The sequence below is a fragment of the Athene noctua genome, chromosome 2 (genome assembly GCF_965140245.1).
Source record: "Athene noctua chromosome 2, bAthNoc1.hap1.1, whole genome shotgun sequence".
NCBI classification, from domain to species: Eukaryota; Metazoa; Chordata; class Aves; order Strigiformes; family Strigidae; genus Athene; species Athene noctua.
The window spans coordinates 123,259,444-123,287,407 of record NC_134038.1 but is presented as its reverse complement, the minus strand read 5'-3'; the positions used below and the strand labels follow the sequence as shown (position 1 = coordinate 123,287,407).

Sequence of the window (27,964 nt, the reverse complement as noted above, 5' to 3'; positions counted from 1 at the left end):
AATGACAACATCCTGGTTTGTATTTAGGAGAAGTTTTGGGGAAGAAATCTTTGGTGATCTCCCCTCTAAACTACAGGAGTGGATTACCGGCAGCTACAATTGCTGTTGTTGGTTACAACAGCACAAATACCAGATTCAAAGTAAAACTCTGCTAGCAATACAGTAGTCTGCAAGTCTACCTCCATAAGAAATAAAATATTGGTTTCTACTGGGTAAAAAAAAATTGTTATCTATTAAGTATTACATACAAATTGATTTGCTTTCCTAAACTAGCCAGTGATGATCTTAGGTAAAAGTTATTGACTTCTAATGAAAAGTTACTCCCTCAGTGGTTTAGGCACTTCTGAAAAAATTTACTCACATACTTTCTTTTTTTGATTAACTTACAAAAAAGAAGAATCTTCCACGGATGTCTACATTTTAAAGATGTTATTGCCACCTCTTTTAAATGGCAGTATGTATTGGTTGCCTGCACTAAATACTGAAGTCCTTTCATGATCACAAAGGTTCAAGGAGATCATAGATAAAAATGACATTTCCATAAAACGCAGATAAAATGAGCATATATAAAACGGACACACACCAACAACAAAGTTATTACAGTGTAAATGTCCTCATTTAAAGTTAGAGAATAATTACTCCCTACACAGTCCTCAAACAGTATTAGAAGCCTGAATTAACTAGTGAACTTCCTACCACTGTCTGTCTTTAATGAGAGGTGTTTTGAAGAATCATCTCTATTTCAGTTTTCCTTGATCAGAAAAGACGTAACTTATATTTGATGGGTAAGATTTTTCTCTTAAAACACTTTTAGTCAGTTAAAACTGACATTATTACCTTTGCATTCTCTGAGAATGGAGTTATTGAATAAATGCATTCCACTTAACAGTACACAATCACAGAATGGTTGAGGTTAGAAGGGATCTTGGGAGGTCATCTGGTCCAACACTTTACTCAAGCAGAGCTACCTTGAGCCAGTTGCTGAGGACCGTGACCAAGATGTTCAGAGAGACACTCACATTTACGCCCATTCTTGTATACTGAACCATTAAAACAGTTAAATTTTGGTGAAGTTAAGTAATTTATAGGTTAGGAAAGCATTAACAAAGATAAAACTTTTGAAAGTTACATTTCTTAAAATTCTATATGGCTTGAGGGGACAAAAAAGGTATTTATCAAAGTCAGTACAGAAATGCATCCAAAACTCCTCCATGTAGTCACAACATATACATGGAAGAACAGCCTCCTATAATCTACTGTTGCACTTCTAGTAAATCTGAGTTTTGTTTCCAGAAGTCATCCTTCCTATGGTATGAGGGGATGACATTTCAGGAGCTACAGTTCTCCTAGTACATCTCTCAGTATGTACTCATCACATCATTTATTGCCAACTTTCTCCTGCTAGCCCACTCACATCAAACTTCAAAAACCCCAGAAGAAAAAGCATATTTTTTCTTACATTATACTCTTCCTCCTTTCTTAAGTAGATCCACCAGTCATGCTGATACTGGCTGTATGGAAGACACTGAGTTATGACGTTGGGACAGGAATTGAAAGACTGTTTTGTGATGACTTCTCCAGCAATGGTCTAATTAAGAGATACTAAGAACCCTCCTTGGTAATAAAGCTGCTGTTTCCTCACCAAAATAAGCTATATTCAACATCTAATCAAGGCACAGGTCACTGCAACACCTAAACTTGTCAGGTATTGTCATGTCTTAAGGTTCATTCCAGCCCTAAGACAGATTTTCATGAAATAGGATTGGACATCAGAAAAAAAATGGTATTTAAAATTCTGTTTCTTGTCAAGAGATCAGTGTATCTAAGAACTTCATAAATCTGGTAATACAAATGGGATGGCATCAAAGTGCATGATCCTTTCAATTTATACATAAACTGGAAGCTCAACAACCAGAGTTGACAAAAAAAGAGCCAGGTTTACTGGTAGAAGCATGACTATAAACTTCCAGTGTTATTCAGAAATTAAAAAAAAGCAAGAGATACTACCAAATGGATGAAATAAAGACCTTTCAGAGACACACAGGATCTAGCTTTAGAAAATAAACACACATACATATATGCTTTTCAGGCCAGGTTTTGTCTTGTTTAGTCCAGCATGGTTTTCTGATCCTGTTCACACCTCTACACCCAGTTACATGAACACAATGGACTAACACATCTCAGAAGTGGGACATGAGCTCACAAGTGTTAATTTACCGTAAGTTTAGGTTTCAAAGAAAGTGATTTTCAGCATGCTGAAAGGAGCCAGAAGGACTTGGGTTCAGAGCTGAAGAGAAAATCCATTCTAATACAGAGCTTATTCCATAGGAAGCTCCCTCTAACATTAACATAAAACTATGTTAACTAGTTATTTGTAATGCATTAACTCAAATACCATTTTCTTTTTTAAAAAAGGAGCTACAGCCAAAAGTAGGAAAGCATCCGTCTCTAGCAATACACACCTGGAAAAGGCTGCTGCTCTCCAGTCAATATTTTCACACCTCAGGTTCTACCAGGCTTTGATTCTAAACTTAATACAAAGCTTTCTTTAACCTATAGCTGTTAACATGACCAAATACATGCAGGAATGTTTCAAATATCTACCTATATTACCATAAAGCAATCTGAATATTCCTCCTATGAAGTAGATAAGTTTTCAAAAACATGAAAAAATTCAAATTAGGACATATTTTTATGGCTTCTGAAATTAAATTGTTTTATCATATTTACACAAAACCCAGCTAATTTTGTCTTTTTTTGTTTGTCATTGCAGCAAACCATGGGGGGAAAAAAGGTTATTTCTTGCCTCATTCTCAAAATCAAATCCACTTTTCCATCAGGCAAGCCAGAGGAAAAATATCACAATTAAATGGTTCATAAATATAACAGTAAAATTACTATTTAAGTCAATGTAACTGAACAGAAATTAAAATGTAGTTTTTACTTGCATACTACAACTTAAATGTATTAACACTTAAGTGTTAACTCATTTATTTTTTAATTGTTAGCTGCTTCATGGCAATTGTTTTAATGCAGAAAAAAGTGAGAAGCTCTTCAGTAAATTTGATTGCAGGACACTCAGGCATGCAGATCAAATAAACTATAGGTTGAATAAGGAATTAGGTTTGGCCTGTGATACATTAATGTGGAAACAAATTCCCAAAGAGAGGGGAAAAAATGTTTTTTATTTAACTCTTTCTCAAAACACCACCCTGTTTGGATTTTTAAATGCAATTTGAAAAATATTTTCATTTGATAGAGAACACGAACTTGCAAATCTTCTAAAGTACATAGGTCAATGAATTCTTCAGGAAAAGAATTCTGTAATTTTCATAAACTTCAATAAATAAGTGCATAGGGTAATAAGTCCTCAACAGACTGCAGTGGCAACTTTTTTCATAATTACTTGATATATTAAAAAAATCTTTGGCCATGATGTTAAATTCACTAGAGAAGATGAGTCCAAAAGCATGCAGATACATTAAAGCGTATGATTAGTCTTTATTAGTAAGGAGTGTTTTTCCTTGCAAGGTTATTATTTGTCTCATGAAATACTAAGCAGACTAAGCAAGTGTCAAATATTTAACAGCACAGGGCTGTTATGTATCAGGCTGTATGCTCTTCTTTAATCCTCTTCAGTAAAATATGGCATCTTATGGGTATTTTGAAAGCACTAACATATGGTATCAAAAACCACTCAATACACCAAACCATCCTCAAACTCATAGACTGTGTCATAATGAACAAGATAATACTACACAGCTAAGCCTAATGACTGACCGCTCCTCAGTGCTGTCTTCTTCTGCTCTTTGTCCAGCTTTTCTGTCTTGCTTCCTGGCACACTTTACCATAAGATACAGACCTTATCTCAATAACTGGGAATTTTTATTTTTTTTAAAAAAAACCTTGGTCTGTTGCTGGCAACCTTTTTCTCCTACCTTCATACACCTTAAATAGTTCATCGAAAGCCAGGTGGGTTTTTTTAATCCCTTGCCTTCCTTCATAACATAAATTCAACTGTCTCCATCAGAAGTATTTCAACACCATAGTTAACGTCTAAATAACATTCTTCCTTCCACATCAAATGCAACTAAATTCTTTCACTGGTAATGTTATTTTGCTCTGCCAGTAATAAGTTACAAGAATTTAAGTCCTACAAGAATATGCCTGCAAGAATCAGAAACAGTATGCATTTAAGACTCTAAATAGGCTACCTGGAAAGTGTCGTGAACATGGCTCATACTGAACTAAATTTTCAGTTGTCATCCAACAGTCCAAGATGTCATGTAGTAACATAGTGGGAAGTGGGAAGGAAATCTGAGAAGTTTTCATGAATTCATGAAACATAAATCTGTGATGGCAACCTCAAGCAACTGCACTTCCAAAAGAAACCCAAATTTCTAAATTGTTAGTTATCATGAAATAGTATGTGTAATTAAAAATAAGGGCATCGCTACTTAAACTACTTAACATATGAACATTGAATCTGCCTGACAAATTCCCAGATATAACCTCAGAAGCTAGGCTAATTAAAAATCAGTTAGCCTTTGTTTTTTTTTTTCATATGCACAGCTTTTCCTTCCCATAGTTTGTGGCCATTTGAAAATGTACCATTAATGTTAGTATCATTCTTCCCGCACTCACTTTCTCATCACTGGGAAAGTCTTTCATACAAGAAAGAAATAAAATACTTTATTTTACAATAAAGTAAAAGCAGCAAAATATTGCTGATACCGGTAAATATCCAGTCAAGACTAGCATAGTTAAAAAAAAAAAAAAAAACAAACAACAAAAGATACACATTAGAAGTTACTAACTTAGCACCTAGATTCTGTTGACATTATTTTCTTTATAGAGCTGCTGCAATGCAGATTTCCAATGTGAATTACAAGTATCACCAAGTAAATAGTAAAAATCGAAGTATTATGTTTTCTGTGTTCATGTGTGTGTTTCAACAAAATAACAAAACCAGTCACATAGTTTTATCTCATGATTGAAAGAGAACACGAGTAGGAGAGCCTTGGATGGTCATAATGCTGATGTTCTCTGAAGAGGACTATGTAAAAAATCTGATTATATACAACACACCAAATCTGCTACTTTTGTTAAGTAAATACATGCTTACTTTGTGAAAGCTCAAGCGCTGCACCAAAACACAGAATCTCCTTTCACAGAACAGTACTCAGCTGCAAATGATTGGAGAACCTCATCTACTTCACAATTTACATCTCAAGGATAGTCAACATGTTTAAGAAATTCTGCCTTTGGGAAATTAGGGAAAGTGCCACCACCAATATGACAAACCAACCTCAAGTGCAATGTACTATTTTTCATATTGTGCCATCATTAAGAGTATTATCCTATTTTGCAGGTTTGGGTAAGCAATGTATTATCCAGTAGAATTTTATAAAGAATTGTTTAGGCTAAATAATTTGCATCCAAATTTAAAGTCTACTTATGTGGTGGGCTTACCTGGCTGGACGCCACATGTATCACTCCCCACCTCAGCTGGACAGGGGAGAGAAAATAGGACAAAAGGTCTGGGGGTCAAGTTAAGGACAGGGAGGGATCATTCACCAATTATTGTAATAGGCAAAATGCACTCCACTTAGGGAAAATTAATTTAATTTATTATCAAATCAGAGTAGGATAATAAGAAATAAAAACTAAATCTTAAAACAAAGAATCACAGAATCATCTAGGTTGGAAAAGACCTTGAAGATCATCCAGTCCAACCACTAACCCAACACTGACAGTTCCCAACTACACCAGATCCCTCAGCACTATGTCAACCCAACTCTTCAACACCTCCAGGGATGGGGACTCCACCACTGCCCTGGGCAGCCCATTCCAATGCCTAACAACCTCTTCTGGAAAGAAATGCTTCCTAATATCCAGTCTAAACCTTCCCTGGTGCAACTTGAGGCCATTCCCTCTTGCCCTATCACTTATTACTTGGTTCAAGAGACTCATCCCCAGCTCTCTGCACCCTCCTGTCAGGTAGCTGTAGAGGACGATGAGGTCTCCCCTCAGCCTCCTCTTCTCCAGACTAAACACCCCCAGTTCTCTCAGCTGCTCCTCCTACGACCTGTGCTCCAGACCCTGCACCAGCTTCATTGCCCTTCTCTGGACACCCTCGAGTCATTCAATGTCCTTTTTGTAGTGAGGGGCCCAAAACTGAACACAGGAATCGAGGGGTGGCCTCACCAGGGCCGAGTACAGGGGTAAGATCCCTTCCCTGTCCCTGCTGGCCACGCTATTGCTGACACAAGCCAGGATGCCATTGGCCTTCTTGGACACCTGGGCACACTGCTGGCTCCTGTTCAGCCGGCTGTCAATCAGCACCCCCAGGTCCCTCTCTGACTGGCAGCTCTCCAGCCACTCCTCCCCAGGCCTGTAGCGCTGCTGGGGGTTGTTGTGGCCCAAGGGCAGCCCCCGGCATTTGGCCTGATTGAAACTCCTCCAGTTGGCCTCAGCCCATGGCTCCAGCCTGTCCAGGTCTCTCTGCAGAGCCTCCCTACCCTCGAGCAGATCAACACTCCCACCCAACCTGGTGTCATCTGCAAACTGACTGAGGGTGCACTCGATCCCCTCATCCAGATCATCAATAAAGATGTTAAACAGGAGTGGCCCCAAAACCGAGCCCTGGGGGACACCACTCGTGACCGGCCGCCAACTGGATTTAACTCCAGTCACCACAAGTCTCTGGGCCCGGCCATCCAGCCAGTTCTTTACCCAGCGAAGCGTGTGCCCATCCAAGCCACGAGCAGCCAGTTTCGCCAGGAGAATGCTGTGGGAAACGGTGTCAAAGGCCTTACTGAAGTCAAGGTAAACAACGTCCACAGCCTTTCCCTCATCCAGTAAGCAGGTTGCCCTGTCGTAGAAGGAGATCAGGTTTGTCAAGCAGGACCTGCCTTTTGTAAACCCACGCTGACTGGGCCTGATCCCCTGGTTGTCCATTATATGGCTTTTAATGGCACTCGAGATGACCTGTTCCATGACCTTCCCTGGCACAGAGGTCAGGCTGACAGGTCTATGTTCTGATAGGTCTCTGACACCTTGCTCCCACCCCTCCGTTCTTCCTGGGCTCAACTTGATTCCCAATTTTCTCTACCTCCTACCTCAGGGGTGCAGAGGGACAGAGAATGGGGGTGTGGTCAGTTCATCACTTGTCATTTCTGCCACTCCTCCCTCCTCAGGGGGAGGACTCCTCACACTCTTCCCCTGCTCCAGTGTGGGGTCCCTCCCACAGGAGACAGTTCACAACAAACTTCTCCAACATGAAGCCTTCCCACAGGCTGCAGTCCTTCGGGAACAGGCTGCTCCAGTGTGGGTCCCCCATGAGGTCAAAAGTCCTGCCAGCAAACCTGCTCCAGTGTGGGCTCCTCTCTCTCCATGGGTCCACAGTCCTGCCAGGAGCCTGCTCCAACCTGGGCTTCCCACAGGGTCACAGCCTCCTTTGGGCATCCACCTGCTCCGGTGTGGTGTCCTCTAGGGGCTTCAGGTGGATCTCTGCTCCACCATTACCCTCCATGTGCTGCACCACAGGCTGCAGGGGAATCTCTGATCCAGTGCCTGGAGCACCTCCTCCCCCTCCTTCTGCACTGACCTTGGTGTCTGCAGAGTTGTTTCTCTCACATATTCTCACTCCTCTCTTCAGCTGCAGGTGTGCAGGTTGTTTTTTTCCCCCCTTCTTAAATATGTTATCCCAGAGGCACTACCACCATCACTGATGGGTTCGGCCTTAGCCAGCAGTGGGTCCATCTTGAAGCCGGGTGGCATTGGCTCCACTGGACATAGGGGAAGCTTCTGGCAGCCTTTCACAGAAGCCACCCCTGCAGTTTCCTGCTACCAAAATCTTGCCATGCAAACCCAATACAACTTAACTTTAAATATGGATCCAACTCCTATTAATTTAAACAGAATGCAACTGCATGCTCAAGTGTGCTGAACTGAAGGTTTGAAGACTAAAAGTGATCTTTTCAAGACTGCATCCTGCCTATCAAAAACTACATAGAAAATGGCTTATAACTAAATTGAGATTCTCTGAAAATTTTAAGTGGCAAAATGCTTATATCAGTAGAATTAAATGATTCATTGGCAAGGCAGGATTACATATATATCTTCACTGGGAAAACAAAAGCCAAACATCTCTTACATTGTTTGGTTTATTTTTAGTTTCTGGAGTTCACCCTAGATTATAATTTCTGAGCAATTTCTATAAATAAATTTGGCCAAACACCACTATAGTCATGGCCTTAGGAAGAGAAGGAAAGCAGCAGCATTGGGCATTATGAAAGAAGGCAAGATGCTGAATCTAACCAGATTTCAATCGGTTTGTCTGGAAAAATAAGACACAGAAACATCAATATTTATTTACATTTATAAATTAAAACTAGATTAATTTGAAGCTAACTTCATTCTCCAATTTAAAGACAGGTAAGGTCATACCAAGAGAAGTAACTATTTTGCAACAGTCTGCACATTTTAAATTTACATTGAAAAGCCAAAAAGAGCAACAGTGAATTGCACTGCAGAAGTTGCTGCCATAAACTACAAATTCTGATCCCTAAATTGTGGATTCTATGAAAATCCCGTTTCAGGGATAGGTATCATCCTTGCCTCTCATTTATTGGTAAAATTCCAAGGATACACTATGTCAATGCTGGACTGCTCCCTCTCCCTTCTGTTGGATGGGCAGGAGAAACAAGGTCACAGTGATTAACCAGCTATCACATCTTCCTCTAGCTTCTACCCTTTACATGTGCAACTACGGTCTCTTCCTTCTGCATCTCTACTCTACCTTTCATTTTGTAGTTGAGACGGGGGTGACTGCCAAGGAAAATCAGGATTTCCACCACTACCTGACCCCAACTGGGCTAAATCAGAGCAGTCCTGTTGGATGTTTTTCTACATCTCTCCCAGGCTGACAGGAAGACAAAACCTGTGCAATGAAGACTAATATTTACAAAGGCACCGCATGGCTTCTTGTAAATTTATGTGAAATGGATATCAGCTTCAGGACAGAAGAGATGCTCGCAATGTCAAGAGTCACATTTTCAACAGTTGACTGGGAAAGATCGAGTTCCCGTTTCTCCTCACAGGCATGAGCTTTCTCTTATGTCAACTACCATGTCTCTCTCTGATAGACAACTATTGTGTCAATCTCAGAAGTGAAACAGGACTCAAGACCTGAGGTAAATTAAGAAGTCCAACCTGAGTTATAGGAGTTCATACAGCAGAAGCTATATAGCCCTAGTTTGGACCCAGGCAGGTGTCTAAACAGAGCTTACAGTGCTGCGTAGTGCAGACATGGAGTTGCTATTTCAAAACCCTGCATATTTGTCCACACAGATTAAGAGTCTGCACAGTTAATTTGAGCTCTTGGGTAGTTTTCAACTGAGACTCAAAAAACTGAGAACTACATACAGAAGACACACACATAAAACTAGTCAGACTGAATTATGGCAGCAAATCACATCAATCACTTCTTCTGGAATACATATTCAGTTGAAAAACTACTGAAAGCTAGAATTTGACACCACAGCATCTATAGCATGGTGTTGAAATCAGTGCATTATTCTTCTTGTCTGTACAAGACAAGAACCTGTGCTACTATATTTAATTAGACAGAAAGTTTAAAAACTCAATCAAGATCAGGAAATATCAGGCAAATGTCAACTGTATAGCCTTAATTCAACACATATGCACAGCTGATTTTTTTTAAAAAACTAGTGTATAAGTGTTTATATAACATATTGTTACTATCTTTAGGAAATATCCTTAGGGAAATATATATTTTGGCTGATTGTTTCCTTTGCAATCTAGACTGAATTTTGGTTGTGCTGTGAAACATACTGTTCCCAAAAAACTTTCTCCCTGGCTGTCATATCAAATCATTTCTCTATGTAATTTAGATGCTTTTTAATATTCTCCTTAAAGGCACACAGCATAACTTTCCGGCTTGCATAGGTTACAACACCTCTCCACCCATACTAGTTATCAGCAGCCTGAACATGACACACTTTAATGCAGATTATTATTGAATTACATATTCTATAAATACATTATTACTTTTTATAAACACAAGAATAAATAAAGTTAGCTTTGTTAACCCATCCAACCTAACTAGTTGAAGAGAGAAAGGCAGAAAAGGAAATACGTAAATTTCACATTTTTACATACCAGTTGTTAGTGTTTCTTCACACTTTTTATATATTCCTGACCTATTTTAGGCATAACTCCATAACTCTTGGTTCAATGCTTACTACAATGCTTACAATTACTTACTGGCATTTGTTCCAGTCATAACTATTTTCTCTGAATCCATCACGAGGAGAATTTATTTTCTTCACTTTGTATTTACAAATAGAATTTGTTCTTTGATGTATATCTGCCATAACACTGAAAACATCAACTTGAGATGCTAGCTGAAGAATATATCATCATCCTATAACTTTCTTCTTCCTTAAGAAAAGCTGAGAATTAAAAAACCTGGAAGTTTAATACTGCAGATGAAGTTAGATTTCTGACCCTAATGAATTTGATATTCACAGCTCAAAAGCAGAAAGGTCTTATTCTAGATTTAAACGTGGGTCATCCTGTCCAAGGAAAACTCAATAATTAAAACCACTGTTATTAAAAAATCCCATATTTATTTTCTCCTTAAAGCTATTCAAGTCCAAAGTAAAGTCCATAGAGACTTAAATATTTAAGACAGAAGACTGCAAAGAAGGTTATTGTCTGCATTTAAGGAAAGATGATTCAAGGAGTACATAAATCTATTGTTTCTAAACAAAATTAAAAATACACCAATTGGCTAGAAGTATGCTAAATACACTAATTTGCTAGAAATAGACTGCTCTGGTTCAACAGTCACATAAAGAAACAAAAAGATCGGCTATAAGACCAACAAAAACAATGGCTGTTAAGTGTGATACTTGGAAAAAAAAAATCAAAGTTTTTCTAGTTTTGTTCATTAGGCTGACTTGCTGGCTAGCAAAGAGGAAGAGAAAGAGGAATCTAATCACTAATATGTATGTATAGGGCAAAAAAATTTACACAAACATTTTAGAATAACCAAGATGTCTCTCTACTGATAAATTTAGTCCTGTTCCCTACTTCACAAACACAGTATATAAACAAAAGGGTGCCTTTTCCACACTGTCCCATCAATATCATTCTGCTACACAGAAGAAACATGTACACATTGTTCTGTACCTGTCCACTGACTTCAGGCAGGAGCCCAAGTATATTATATAGGTGGACTTAAACACCTACTTCAAAATGCACATAGGACAAAAGTAGCTTTTCCATTAACCACTAATAACTCTAATGTAAATATAATAACTGTAGGAGTTACCTATAGGACATAAATGTGGAGTTATTTTAAAATGCAAAACCCAATATGCTACTCAGGCTGAGTCTGCCACATTTGTGGTGACATAAAGCATAATAAACCACAGGAAAACCTGGAGTCTTCTGACTTAACATTTTCAGTACCACTCTAATGGAGGCTTTTGGGCGTTTTTTTTAAATGAAGTATCTTTTCAGAGACACTGCATTGCTTAAGAGTTTGGTAATAGAATACTGAGTTTTCACCTCAGGGTTACTAAATTCAATATGGTCCAGATCAATAGTGACTCAAAGTCATCACCATTTGATGAGTTTGGAGCTCTGGTTAAAATGTATTATGAGCTAAGACTAGCTCCTAGTGAACAGCTTCATAACTGACACTAACAGGTATAGTTGCTGGCAGTCTCAATATAGAGCCTTAAATTCAGTGGGCACAGAATGATTTACTTTCTCAACCTATAGCAATCCCTCTGGGTCAGAGTTGAGGCACACTAGCAGGATACCATGAGGACCTTGGACTGCTAGTTTCTAACTTGTACCTGCACGAGGAATAAAAGAGATTTAGAATACAGACGCACTTTTCAGATACCATATTTGTTTCACTGCTCAGAAAAATAAAATTATTTCAAAATTAGATGACCTCAGGTAGCACACCAAAACAGAATAACCCTTCCCCTCAAAGACCAATTTATTAAAACATCTGGTTTACACAGCACCTTAATCCTGCTAAGATACAAACTGCTTGCTTAAGGAATTAACATTTTTTAAAAGCCTGGAAACTGTATTCAGGTAATCCGTCATATGACGTCTGATTAGAACAAGCACCATGTTATTTGCTACTAAAGAAAAAGCATACTCAGATTTCAAAGCAGCACAGATGTGGGAAGATTCAAGGCAGCAGAGAGCAGGTGGCAGGCTAGCTGGCAATTATGAAATGTGCAAGACTATAAAATGACTAAGATTTAATTGTCAAAACTATACTTTTTAAACTAACAAAATAATAATTTAGCATTTGTACAGCATTTTGCCTTTCAATGCTATAAAGCAAGACCTCCTTTGTACATTTAAAGTTATTTTATATTGTTGTTCCACAGCCAGCTTTCAAATAAAACCTTCATGATTAAAAAGCTCACTCAGTTATCAATATCCTATCTATGAAACACAGTGCTTTGATGGCCTAGGCTGAAAAAAATAAAAACACAAACTCCATTTTAACCAGAAAAGAGTTCAGTACGAGATGACCACAGCCTACAGTTCAGTAATTGGAAAAAATGGTAACTACTGTATTTCCAGCATCTACCAATAAATAGTATAAAACCAATACTTACATATACTTTCGTTTCACAGTATTTTTAATAATCCTAATTTAAGGGCAAAATGTAAAGTGTAGCAAATGCAGGAGATCCATGTTAACTATGCTTCCCAAGCTCTGTGCACAAAAATAGTTTTTACTAGTCCTGCTTTAGTAAAATCAAGCCAGGTGCTCCTGCAATATCAAAAAACCCCCAAATGCCAAGAAGTGCCGCAGGATAACATGAAAAACAAAAATAATGAGAAACATGATTTTTTATCCATACATCTGGCCCAGCTGGAAGGGATCAGGCACTGTCTTTCTCCACCTTTATCTCCCCTTTACAGAGCAAGTAAATACCAAAAGGTCAAAAGTATTCACCCCTCATTGAGGTAGAACTTGGAACTCTATCTTCAGAGATGAATCAGTCAAATAATGATATGGAATGAAGAGGAGATTCCAGCGTGAGAAGATGAGGAATCTGTAAACCAAAAGGAATTATAATCCTGGTCGCACTGAAGACAACGATAAATCTCCCATTGATTTCTCAAGGGCCAAGATTTTCATGCAACAACAACATTATTCACATAAACAATGAACCCTCATGAAAACAACGTGTGTTACAAATCATGTAAAATCAACCCAGAACAAAGAATATGAAAGAAATCCCACTGGGAGAGAAATTACTTGGCAATGATTCATCAATTGAATGATTCCAGAAACAGTAAATAGATATATTCTTGCATGAATATTTGCAGAAAGGACAGAACAAGATCAGATGTAACAAAACATGTCCTCTAACAAATTCCTCTTTTTTCTTCCAGCTCCACATAATAGGTCGCTCAACAGGAAAGTAAAGTGTTAAACAACTACAAAGGAATGCAATAATGGCTTAATAATATATGCAGACTACAAAATAATGCAACCTAGAAGGAAGCCCACAGTAACATTCTCTCTAAATTTCTCTTAATTCCCAACAAGCACACACAGAACACTTTTTCCAGCCAATTTTTCATGACAAAGACAAAAAAATCAGAAGTTTGAGCTAAGTAAATTAAGCTACTTATCTCCTTTTAACAACCTGAAAAGAAGATGTAATCTGGGAGTACAAACATTCAGTGACAAAACAAAACCAGTTTCAGAAATAAACTTTTTCAGTACTTGCTTTGAAGAGTTTTGTTATCATCATGAGAATCAGCTTTTAGTAACTCCTCTCAGCTCTGTAGTCATCCAGTTGGCATTAATAGTGTAAACAGTGCTATATGAATATGCAATTTAGTGCTAGCTAAGTATATGATTTCATATATATAAAAAAAAAATCGTCTCATTACTTCATTTTCATGCTCTCAAATACAATTGAGTCTGCTTACACTATTTTCAACAGATAGAGTTTAATGGGATAGATGACCAAAGAAAGGTTTCATAAATAATCTAGTTACTCATGTTCCCCTATATTTGTTCCCAAATCTGAATTTAAACATACTTGCTGCAAATTAAATTCAGTATGTCTTTCTCTCCAAATCCATGAAAGGCAGTAAGTAATGATAAATTATCACCATTTTACCTAAAACAGCCCGTAACGGACTGTTAAAACCATGCATCCAGTTATTTCCCAAAAGCTTCCCTCTTCTGGTCAAAAACTTAATTTATTTAACCTTTCCTCATAAATATGATTTTCTAAATTTCTTTTTGTCTTTCTGTCTTCTGATCTAGTCTTTCTGTTACTTTCTTCTGAAAAGTGCAACAATCAAAACTATACAAAAAGTCCAATGCCAGGAGGCCTGCATGGATGAACAGCAAGCTCCTGGACAAGTTCAAACATGAAAAGGAAGCCTACAGAGGATTGAAGCAAGGACAGGTAGCCTGGGACGAGTACGGTGAAACTGTCCAAGCAGCCAGGGATCGGGTTAGAAAAGTGAAAGCCCTGACAGAATTAAATCTGGCTGGGGACATCAAGGGTGACAAGAAAAGCTTCCATAGGTACGTTGGTGATAAAAGGGAGACTAGGGAAAATGTGGGCCCTCTCTAGAAGGAGACAGGAGACCTGGTTACCTGGGACACAGAGAAGGCTGAGGTACTCAACGACTTTCTTGCCTCAGTCTTCACCAGCAAGTGCTCGAGTGCTCCAGTCACAATGGCTAAGATGCAGAAGGCAAAGGCAGGAACTGGGAGAATGAAGCAAGTTTGCTGCTGCAGGGAAGGGATGTGCCTTCCAGAGGGACCTTGACAAGCTTGACGGGTAGGCCCATGCGAACCTCGTGAAGTTCAATAAGGCCAAGTGCAAGGTCCTGCACATGGGCAATCCCAAGCACAAATACAGGCTGGGTGGAGTACAGACTAAGAGCAGCCTTGAGGAGAAGGACTTGAGGGTGCTGGTTGACGAGAAGCTCAACATGATCCTGGCAGTGTGCATCTGTAGTCCAGAAAGCCAAACGGGCTGCATCAAGAAAAGCATGACCAGCAGGTCGAGGGAGGTGATTCTGCTCCTCTATTCCACTCTCATGAGACCCCACCTGGAGTGCAGTGTCCAGCTCTGGGGCCCCCAACATAAGAATCACAGAACCATCTAGGTTGGAAAAGACCTTGAAGATCACCTAGTCCAACCATTAACCTAACATTGACAGTTGCCAACTACACCATATCCTTAGGTGTTGTGTCAACCAAACGTAATTCCAGTTATCATCAAAAATTAGCAATATTTATTTTACAAAGAAAATTGTCATTTTATTTTTCTGCAGTGCCAAAGCCACACTCTTGATCTACAAATAAGATGTAGAGCTCTTATGTAACCTTAATGAAACCATGGTGAGTCAGACACTTCTGAAAGCCATTATATCTTCTTCATGTTGGCAAATCTACTTTACAGAGCTATTTAGTCTATGATAATGTTATTTCCTAGATTAATATCTGTCAGAAAAATATCTGGATTCCTGTTGCAGATGGAACAATAGAAGTTTTCTTTTATACAACTTAGATGCATTTGAATTCATAACCTTAGACTTCCAAATTCACTCTTCCAAAAAGCGCAAACATACTCTCTCAAACTGGAAAAAACATTAGTAAACAGCTTACAGGACTGTAGCCCATGAGCCATTAAACCAGCTTTAAAAAAAAAAAACAAAAAACAAAAAACTAAAACACTGAACACCAACATGAAAGGGATCTAAGCATTCAAATATCATAAAGTACTAAAAAAAAAAAGTAATCACTAACAACTGAATATAATCTAAATTTTTATGAAACTGGGCACTCCGCATGGTACAACACTTCCAAAACACTAGTCCATGGATTATAGGCACCTCCTAAAGCAAAGGAGCTCACGAGCAGTATGAAATTAATTGTAATCATCTATACTCAGGATACCAACACCAGGGACAGCAACTTCATTTCCTCATTTCTGGATGGATGACAGAGTAACATACTATTTTATCAAGATACTCTGACCTTTCTACACAGATAACTGTTCTCAAGCCTGGCTGGCTGTACACAGTCCACATCCCTCAGCTATCATGAAATAAAAGAATTAAAAAGAAAAGCTAACAAGCTTTCTCATGAGTGAAGCATGACAATCCCAAGAAAAATTCTGATGGCAAAATGATTTGCAGAAGTTAAGTAAGTTCCTCGTAAGAAAAGCAGAACTGAAAGGTGAATGTTACATACCACTTTATTGCACATCCATGCAAGAAGTAGAAGAGGGAGGTAGAAGAGGGATGCTGTCCTAGTTCATCTATGATGTGTAGTGGAGGAAAATACATCTTTAAAATGTAAAATGTGTCGAATGACAGTTAGGAACAATTCACTTGTGGTACAACAGTTTTTCCAGTGAGCTTATTACAAATTGTATGACACAGACATTCTCATATTGACATACAAATGTCTCTTAAAAACTACTAGAGCCAGTAACTCATATTCTCCATTTCTTTGTACAGTTTATGAATCTGTTTCTCTCCACTGCTGTATTAAATGTCGATTTTGCATTATGGTAACATATTAGCTGTCAAGGAACGGAAGCACACCTCATCACCGTTTGTTCAGGTCAAACACTTTACCCAGACAGTATACCTGCAAATTGCCTGCTTATCCCTAAAATGTTAACCTCATTTGTAACCAAATATAAGTCAAAAAAACTCCTCATGAATCAAAGTGATGAGATGCAATAGTGAACATCCAGGTGTAAGCATAGAAAAACAAGTTACTTACCTTTTAATAACAGTTCGATATGTTTTAATTTTTGTGACTCCTGTTTCTGAAAGCATGTACCTACAACTTGTTCTCTTAGCAGTGTCTCTGAAGACACAACTTCTATATATTCTCTGTAGGAGGTGCAAAATTATAAATGGACTAGGCCCAGCCTTATTCAATTCCTTGATTTTCATGGAAATCCAAAGAAGGGCTTAATTTCCATCAGAGGGGAGGGTGAATTTGGGGATTCAGGTAGTCAAGCATGCAACCAACCCAAGCGATTGTAAACAAACATACATCTTTTCTCCTTTAATCATCTGCCCACACAGCCTGGTAAACAAAGCTGGTTCACAGCTGCAACTAACAGGAAGCCAATCCAGGGGTGCTCTTGTGTTAAGGTACACAAAGTAATGACTGTACATAGGGTCTTGACTCCCAGATAACTCTACAGAGTTAAGAACCTGAGTTCTTACTTTCTCGAAGTACGTGAAAATATGCTCCAGTGTTTAATAAGGATCCAATCCCTTACACAGAAGTCAAAAGCTAAGCACATTTGCACAACGGATTTGTTACAGAAATATAAAAGCAAACATAACGCAGATGTACTAAATAATACAGAAAGATAAAAGTAACATCAAAAGAAGAGTGACAACTGGGAAGTTGTGAAACTTCAGAATCCAATAGTGGTAGATGATTAAACAGGTGACACAAAATTCTTTTAGTAAGAATTTTAGGTCTGGCTAGAACGGGAGGGAGTGTTTTTCACAGGCTTGAAAACAACCAAGGAGTAAGCAAATCTGCAGCAGAGAGGAATCAAACAAATGACAGCAGGAACTTCTTTCACTGCTTTGATGCTGAAATCAATGTATTGCCTTAACTCTACACCAAACACACCATTCCTCTCACTTCAGTCTTACAAGCAAGGCAGATTTTCAAGTCAGGAGACCAATTTATAACATTTTTTCTGTCACCTGTGTATCTCAGTTCTAAGATGAAAACTACACATTTTCAAGCCAGTATGTTTTAATAAAGTTTACCAGAAGACAGTTACACTGTAACTAAGACACCTTATCTCTAAGTAGAAAGAACCTTAACAACAGGCCTAAGGTGAATTGTTATGGCTTTTGTATAAGTCGGATGAAATGCACAAGTACATAAGCAGTTCTGTAATCAAAAGATACTACACCTGGATATTAAAAAGCAAAGGTTTCTCTTTTTTCCCCCACTTTGCTTTTGTTTCAAGTAGAGAAGAATCTATTCTAGCAATCAAAATGTTATTAACTGGAATTAAGAGAAAGAACCAAGCTTCAAAACTTGACTGCATTATGTTCTGCTAATTTCTAGCAAACAAGAACAGTATTTACATTAGAAACTGTAGAGAGCTTCCATATATTTTAATCGACATCTTATTATAACAAGATTTCCAGTATCATTACACAAATTATACTGAATTTCGATATAATCTTTTCCATTATGTCTCTGCCTGACAATTAATACTTCTCTAGACTTCAATGGTATATGAATATTGTGGTGGTATGCATACAATATTCCATTTTCTTAAAAGGCAAGCAAATGAAACATATATAACACAGGAAAAATTTTTAACTTACCTTCTTTTTTTGTGTTTTGTTCCTGCCTCCCAACCAATCATCCATTTGTTCCTCAATCTCTTCAATTGAAGCTCCATGATCATACGATGGTATATATGCACTTGATTCCAGGACCGTGTATACAGGGAATTCTGATTTTGGTTTCTTGACTTTAGGCTTCTTCTCCTCTACAGAAAAGTAAAAAAGAAGAAAAAAGTATTGCTACTAATACAGCAGAGAAGTGTAATTCAGAAGCAGGCCTAGCTCCTCAACTCTTAATGCTATATTAAAATTTTCACTGAGGAAGGGACTTCAATTTCTTTGCTAAAAAGAGAATTCAGTTTTGCATAGTATTTTTATTTTTATGAAAAGTAAATAGCAATGCACCCACTAAGACCCTCTTCTACCTGAACTATGCTTTAAAGGGCCAAATGAAGAGCTCCTCAAAAATCACAGTTAGCTCTTGTCACTCCTACACCACCTGGCAATTAAGATTAGTAGAAGCAAAAGCATAGGGAACTGTTAAAAGATTTTGAAAGTCCAGGTGGCTTCAAAGAAACTGGCAAAGGTAGAAAGGTGAGTTTTAGACAATTTTGTATTACTTTATGGTCAGCTGTGCTGAGTAAAAGCTTCTGAATCAGTGGTTAGTTTCTCTGTTCTCAGACTTCTGTAACTATAAATAGCTCTGTTCTAGCACTTTCACATTTAGGAATATTTAAATGTTGGACCTAATTTCTCAAATTGATCACTCTTTTCTACTCTCTGTCCTTCAAATATATTAAATGGGAGCAGCAGACTTAGGGGACAGGAAGGAGAGACAGCAGCCACTTAAATCTCAGCAACTGAAAACATAACTGCTATAGAAGATTATCTGGAAGATTTAAGATTGATTGAAAATTGCCAGAACATAGAAAAGACAAGAGGACGAGGATCAGAAAAAGAAGCTTGAACCCTCAGAAATCATCCAGAAACCTCAGGTATGTCAAGTGGGACTCTTGTTATTTTCTTATTGTTTTAAAAATATAACTGGATGCTACTGAACTGAAAGAGCTGATTTAATGGCTGGCTGCAGTTAAAAGAGAAAACTGCTGCTCTACCTCCACCTTTCCACTCTCCGTTGTGTGCTTATGTGCTCCTCTCTCTTCTATTTGTGCTTCGACAGTCCTCCAATCGCTTACCAAACTAATTCACTAATCTTGTAGAAAATTACTCCTTTACACTCCAGAAGAAAAAATCCAAGTTGTTTAAAGGTGGTGGGCAAGGAAAAGGAGAAATACACTTCTCCACAGCAGTGGGCCATTAGATCAGCTTATCTGCCTTTGCAACCATGCCCTAATGCTTTTCTGAGCATCAGAGAAGTAATGTCTTTTTATCATAAAAAACCTTCTTAAAAAAAAAATCCTGAAGAGGACAGAAGGACTGTTCCCTACATACTCTGATGCAGAATTCCATTTCCTAACAGTATTTGTACAGGAAGAGCACAGTGAAAAGACTCCATGGACTTGACAAACTTGTAGGAACTGAATATTTAAGAAAACCATAAATGGAGAAAGAACTGTTTCCTAACACCTTGTGCAAGTCTAAAAAGAACAGGAAATTCATACAGATCTTGGAAGTCAACAGAATGACTAATCTTTTAAACTTTTAAATATACGTTGTTCAGAGACTTGGTTTTATGAAAAAATCTCTAACTTTGCTTGTAATTGTCAAATTACTCTCAATAAACAAAATACTAAGTAAAAAGATCTATTTGGAATTTTTTTTTAGCATCCTTCTATAGGCACACATAGCAAATATACTGAAATTACATATACTCCTCCAGAAAACAAAACTAAAAGAAAGCCCAAAATGTTAACCAGAATTTCTCTCATTGTGTGGATGTTATTAAAGACAATACTGGTGCAAAATTCTTTTGATCTATTTCAAAAGGTAATTTTTATAAACAAATCACATATATTAACCATTATCTCCTTTTTCTCCAAAGCTGCCGTATAATAGCTTCTGGAGTCAAGAGTTAAGGTTTGCATGGATAAGTAACAATGGCTTCACCGGCTATTTACTGCAAACATATACTGGCAAAAATATTCTAGGAAGTTACCTTAAATTACAATTTCCACTACTGTATTTCAATCCTGCAAAATAATCAAGCACACTGTGTGTTGACTTTACAGTGGAAACACACCAAGACAGTTAGATTTCCCTGTATCTTGCACCCCATCGGCTACTGTTTGCTCATTTTCCCACTCAAAATATTCAAACAGTTGAAAATGCCTGAATGCATCTAACTAACATTTTAAAATTAAAGCCTAGCCTACAATAGGTCATCTTGATTATTTCTGTAGTTTCAGAACTAATTCTGTATTTCCAGAAGACACTGCACCCCACTTTAAAATGAGGTATCAAAAAGATGGTATCTAAGCTTGCTTCAGGCAATCAGTGGGAGAGAAAGACCTAACATAGGTAAGACACCCCACTGTTTGCTCACTATCAAAGGAATGAGAACTCCCACCTAGAGAAGATGGCTGTATAACCTCAAACAAGCACTCAACCAGAATTAAAATACTTGTCTCTACTGTCTCCCATGCATATATAAAATAAATAAATAGAGAGTTCAGCATATTCCTTACATACCACAATGGCTGCCATATTGAATTAAAAAAATAAACAGAATTGAAGTCACAGCACCTTTGACATAGGGCTCCCAATAACCCACTGAGAACAGTTTCACCTCAGAATTTTCCAAAGCCACTTTTTAGAATAGGGAAGCACATAAAAGTGATTTAACAGTAAAGGATTTTAGACAGGGGTAGTTCAGAAGTCATGTTCAGAGGTAATGATGTACACCATGAAGCTTCAACTTAAGGCAGCCAAGCACTGTTGTTCTTTCAGGTGAAGATGGAGAAAACAAAACAGATCACAAACTATTTCACCCAAACAACAAAAGTCCACAGCAGACACCTAAGACTGAAATTTCTCTCCTTCATGTCATCTTTTCATTATCAGCAGTTCAGCTGGCACCCCAAAAGACACCTCTGACCTGACCTGCCGCTTTCCCCTGAAGAGAATAAGGATCAGGTTTTTCAAACAGTAGATGATGCCTGGACAGCTGAATCCTTCATCTGCTAAGGCTTGACAGACAGCCAGGAAGCTGGTGCTGCCATCACCACCACAACCTAAAGCAAGGATGTGTTTGAAGGTGCCAACAGCAGCCACAACTGCAAATGCGATTCAGAGTTTTGAAACACAAGTGTTCCCTTAATGCTCCACATCATCTTCTGATGGTGCAGGGTTTAGGCTACATGGCCATCCACTGTAACAGAACAGGCTCTTAAAATGCATTTTTCTCCTCCAGTCTCAAATAGTGTTCTAATACTGCTGTGTATAAACCTAACTGAAATGCAGGAAAAGAATACAGAAAAATATTTCAGAGGTTCCTCCCAGTTTTATGACAGCCTACCTGCTGTCCACTGGAGACCCAATCAGACCACTATGCCCTATGTGGGCACCAATAACCAGCAAACAACTATGCCAGAGTTACTAGTGCTCATACAACTAAATGCAGTGGAGAGAAACAGTCATGGTGAAACCAGTGCCTGACTTCAAGCTCAATAAGGTAAATGAATAGCTTACTACCACTACTATGTTCTGAGAACATTATGTATTTCAATTGCCAAATTACAGTGTAGTAACTTTTCTAGTTTATTAAATAGAATAAAAAAAAAAAACAGGCAACAGCAGAAAGTAAATGGATAATCCAAGATCATAAGCACTATGGAAATTGTTTGATGTCTGCCACTCCAATGTAAAATGATCAGTATTTTACACGATTTATTACTTTATCATTTGCTGAATTCATACTCCAAGAATACTAATTTTCTATGAGTATTTTCCACCTTTAGATCTATCAAGTTCTTTACCAGAAGACTAAATTTGACTTACAATTTAAGAGTTAAAAGGAGAAATATAATTTGTCCCCTATGTTTGAACAGCATATAAACATTCCCATGACTGGGATCCCTAGACTTTAACAAGATAACAACTAGCTAACTCTTCTAAGAGTACAGGACTTTATGTTTCTAAATGCCTCCAATATTATTCCAGTACCGGCTATACATTTTACTAGTTTATGATGTCATAATCTGTGTTTTGAAGTTTGATTAATTATTTGCACATAATCAGATATTTTGACCTTCCTTGTTAGTCCTTCCACCTTGTTACTACATTAATTTTATCAATCTTAGCAATTTTTACCTGCCAGCTGATGTAAAGAATTCAGATAATTTCTCACAGAAAAAGTGACCACTTCATATAGAAAGAAACGAAACAAAAAGAAGTGCAACACTTCTGAAAAGAAAATACGCCACATCAAGCTGGAGCTCCCTCTCTCTGCCAGACTTCCAAGCTTTAAGCATGAACAAGAATTCACAGACAATATGGTCAAAAAAGACAGTGATGTTTTGAAAAAAATCACAGAAAGGGACAGACTAATTGGTATCTCATGTGTTAAGCAAGAAATATGACCACACACACAGGTAGACAACAAACACCTTTTTGGCAAGGCAGTAAGATAGTGCACTGAGATCTCCTTTTCTTTCAACACTGTTCACTTACCTATGTAACTATGTAAGACAACAAAAGCATTTACAGCATTAAAATTTGTTTAAAACATGACAGAAAAATTCACTTGCATGTATAGCAACACAGTCAGATAGAATACAACAGACCCAAAAGTCTGGAAAAAAATCATACTAAGGTTTTGACAGTCTATCGAAAAAATGGAGCAAACTATATTCAATATTAATGCAAATATGGGACAAACATATGTTTGAAACATATACATTTCTGTACTCACAATAAAGTCAATGGGATTACATTAATGCATCGCAAGTTAGAGACTGATGTATACATCTGCTGTACTGTGATCTGGAGGCTAGTTTACTTTTGAGCAAACTAACTAAAAACATGCTTAGTGATGAATATATTCTCAACTACAGAAAACTTCTCACAAGCTGTGGGGTATGACGTCTTTCATCCTTTTCTCTATCTACCCTTCCCAAAACACGTCATCCCCATAATATGAAAGGGTTAGAAATAAACCATGCATGCCTCTTTCAAATAAGTCTCATAACACTGTATGTTCATGGAATATTTTCCATAAAATCTGAAGCCAGTTTTGTAGGGAGAGGCATCATATAGCCTAGTTAAAACAACTGGAAAAAGCACACAAGCTTGCAAGTTCTAAATCCTTTCAGCAGGCCTGCCAAAACAATCAGTGAAACAGATGATACTTAGTTTGCCATAATTAAGCTTCAGAGGTAACAATTAAGTGATCAGAACATTCACACCCACGCCAACCAAAAAAGCATGCATTATATGAATTCATTTTCTCTGAACCTTCTTGTCAGCAAATCATTACAGAGCAGGCGTGTGAACACTGCATTTTGGCAGGGATTAATACCAAACACAATTACCCAAGGTATTTGTCAATTATTTGGAAGTAAATGTAAAGTCACCTTCAGTATAGTGCTCGATAACATAAATTTGGTCAAAATGGCTTAGCATCAAGAGGGAAGTACAGGAAGAAGTAGGAATACAGACTGGCTGGTAGTCAGGAACCAATGAAATCAGAAGTCTTTTTGAAAATTACACATAAGAACCTTATGCCATATCTGCACTTATGAGGAACTGTGTGCAAGGAATCTCTGACGCAAGAGCTTGCGGTTATGGTGGACAAGCAATCTGAAACGAGCTATAAGAGCAATGGGAAGTAAGGTAATCTGATTCTGTAAACAGAACAGTAATACTAGAAGAAACATGATTTTATAATCAGATGACAAACATTAGAACACTATGTACAAATCCAGGGTCTAATACTTGCAGCTACATCAGAAAACTAGAGTACAGAAAATCCACAGAAATTAAGAGCTAAAGAAATGCTTTATTATAAAGAAAACCTGCACACAAATGAAACTTCTTTTTTTAAGCACAGAAAAATGCTAATAATGAACAACTGAAAGCTAAAGCTAGAGAAATCCACACTGAAATTAATATGTAACTATATAACAGTAAAACTATCTGTCTGAACAAACCATGAAGAACAGAAGGCATCCCAGGGTTTTCTGATCAATATTGTAACTTGCATAACAAGATGCTAAAAGCTGAAGCATATCACTGGTACAAGTCAAACAAGATGAGCCACGAAAAGCAGTATTTTTTCACTGATTTTTGCCTGTAAGGCTTTGAAAGACACATACTAAAAGATCTAGTCATGTCTTCTATCCCTAAGTTTCATGAAACAATATAAAAAGCTACCCAAAGACATGCTGTAGTTGAAACAATTGGAAAAAGCATACAAGCTTGCAAGTTCAAAATCCTTTCAGCAGGCCTGCCAAAACAGGCCATCTGGAAAGGAAGAACCACCAAGCCTAACCCAACTCAATCAAATATATTAAAGGTTTCACTACCGCTCTCGATTTTTCACGGCAGGAACTCAGGTAAGACATGTCTTACTATAAAGCCCTACACAGAAATAGAAATTACACTATAGATACCATCATAAAGCCCCAGTACAGAAAGGTTAGTCATGCAGCCATAGGGCTAGTGACTGTATTTCAGTTAAAGCTTGAATGATAGGGGGTGAGGAAAAAACACACACAAAAAAGTACTATTCAGCATGGTTTATAACCAGAAACAAAATAGTTTCTTGCCATGGATTGTTCCAGATGCCTTGTACATCAGGGAAAGAATTATGGATTTACAATGCAAATATGTTTGTGACCGAAGAGTTCACCTGCAATATCTAGCAGACGCTATTTCTTTAAAAAGGCATATTTTAAAAATAAATTTAAGTCTTCACATTGAAAGTCACAGTAAACAAACATAAGAAGAACAGAAAGTAAGAGAACTACTAATGCTAAGTATAAAGAAAAATAGATGTATTTTCCCCCAAAACAGACATGGTTGAAAGAAGTACTCCATGCAAGAAAAGGACCAGGAGAGTTGCTAGAAACCTTGCAATTTAAGTTTAAAAACTGGCAGTCATCTATCCTGATAATGTATGTCTAAGTCAGTTTAATGACAACTCAGTTTAGTTAATGCATACTCTACTTTACATCCCATGACTATGAAGAACAGGGCTATCTATTGTTACAGAATCATTCCCTGATGCACAGATTATACACATGTGTGACGCTACAGGAGTGGGAGAATTTAAAAGAAATTAAAGCACTTTAATTTAAAAATATGTCTTGTGTTCTAGTATCTAAATGTAAAAAGGTAAAGTTGTAAAGCAGCTGTATTTTACTAAGGCAGTAATGACATTTTTCAATGGATTGAGAAGTGATAAGAAACACTGCAAAAGTGCCAGAAAAATAAATCAAAACTGTGCATAATATTGACCTACCAAGAAATTACTTTTTCACACTCCTTACCAAATACAGCACCTTAATGAAATCTCAATACTGTCCTCTCTTTCCTACTTTGCAAATTATATTTTCCTCCACCAGTGTTCTTGTCTGGTTTTAGTTCAAGCTGCCTACAGAATGCCACACAATTTCAGCAGGAGAGCAGATAGACATGGGGGTAAACTAGCAATTAGGTCATGAAAAAACAAGCACTGTAAAACAGCTATTGCTAATCTGCATGAGATACATTTACTCAATTAGATAGATGGAACTGTTATTATGAACTCGAATTCCACGGATGGTCTGTAAAATTAAGGAGAATGGGGGCAAACAAAATGCACATTTGTTGATTTACAATGTTTCTATGCTGAGTGTGAAGTGACAATGGAGAAAAATACAATGAAACAAGCACATTTAACAGATGCTTTGCATGCAAGCTTCAGGAAGAAAAATATATAAGTTTTTTTGCCTACAGTAACATAGATACATCTCTTGTTCTTCTCTGGAGAGTCTTATTTCCTTTAAAACAAGGTAACTGACAGCTCATTCTGCTGCCCAGCCATAGCACTGCTATGGCTGACCAAATTAATTCCATGCCAAATTTCAAACTCTGCTAATTACAGGTGGTGACTCTCAATCCTTCCTCTTGCTCCCTGCCAGCAAACCTACCAAGGGAGGGCAGGATATCAACCAGTGAGACTGGTGAGGACTGGCCCTCGCTCACGTGTGTGATGTTGGGTCACCTGGCAGACATGGAGGTCACACACCATGTCACACCCAGAGGCATGACAAGGGACAGAGTGGTGCTTCTGTAAGAGGTCAGGGGTGACCTGGAGGGGAAAGTGCACCTCATGTGTGGGCACTGCTACTGGAAGTAACAAAAAAAGTGGCTCTCACATGACACCTGGCAGATGAGAAATACTGAAAAGTTCGCATGTGGTCTTTCACTGAATCACAGGAACATGCACACTACAATTTTAACGACTTTATACTTTCACTTGCACTTCTGTTTTTGAAAACTAGCCCTTTTAAAACAGTAGCTTACAGATTTCAGTGAAGAATGTATGCCAGCTATTTTGAACAACGGCAATACGTTACTATCTGACAATTTAACAAGTTTTTAATAACACAAGTCAAGACCCTTTTCAAGGGCCTATTTTGTGGTAGGTATCTCAAACATAATGGCAGGCTTCCCTAATAAGCATTAAGTGCACTATTTTGCTAGATTTGACCTGGGTCCACAATGCTCACTGAGGTGCTGAATGTTATCCATTTTCTCAAAATAGATTCAGCTACAGAGAAGTTGGGAATTATCACTGAAACTGGATCTCTTTGCTGATTTTACAAAATTAAGCTATTTTGTAAATATAAATAATGCAGCTGTATTTTAAGTGCCTAAGGGCTTATGCATACTCAAACCTGGTAAATTATTATAGGGCACTCAATGCACTTGTCAGAAGGAAGGAACTTAAAAGCATGCACTTAAGTACAGTAAATAAAGCAAGCATGCACATACAAACACAGACACAAAAAACAAAACTTAAAATTGTCTTCAGAAGAGGGTAGGTTTAATCATCGTCAAAAGCAAACAACTGAAAGAAGAAAAAGAAAAGTCACCTAATAATTAGTCTGAATACTTTATTAAGGGAAATGCTAATTGCCTTCTCTGGTCTTTTATGAGAGTGTAGAGACTTTAAGGCATTTATTTCAACAATAGCATGAATCCATCTCTGAAGTCTGCATCCATGCTTTTGGAAATTCAAATTGTGTTCAATTTCTATCACAAAAATCAACTCAATGGGCACAAAATAATTATAAAACATATTATCTTCAAAAAATATTTACAAAGAGAATACAAGCAAACTCAAAACACAGGAGGTCACTTCTGAAAAATGTATACTTCGAGATCTATACATTTGAGATTTCCCCCTCCCGTAAAATAACATTTCTAGCAAAGTATGCTTTCCTTGCTACAATATAACTATCACCTGAGTTTTATGCTTCTATAGGAACAAACCAGCAGCCTACTGCAAAATCAGTCACAAAATTAGCAGCTTATTTAAATTTAACAGCAGTACAGAAATATATTAAATATTTTAAAAGATTATAAAAATGTTTGTTCATATACATCCTCTGTAGTAGGT

The 27,964-nt window shown here is 37.6% G+C and overlaps 1 protein-coding gene across 1 annotated transcript in view; it reads right to left on the bottom strand.

Annotated features, from left to right (window-relative positions):
* The window catches only part of DNAJC1 (DnaJ heat shock protein family (Hsp40) member C1), a 112,316-nt gene that overhangs the window by 25,210 nt on the left and 59,142 nt on the right, over positions 1-27,964 (bottom strand). The window contains exon 8 of the mRNA XM_074900161.1: positions 18,439-18,605. Within this exon, the coding sequence (XP_074756262.1) occupies positions 18,439-18,605 (167 nt within the window). The remainder of the gene's footprint in view (positions 1-18,438; positions 18,606-27,964) is intronic.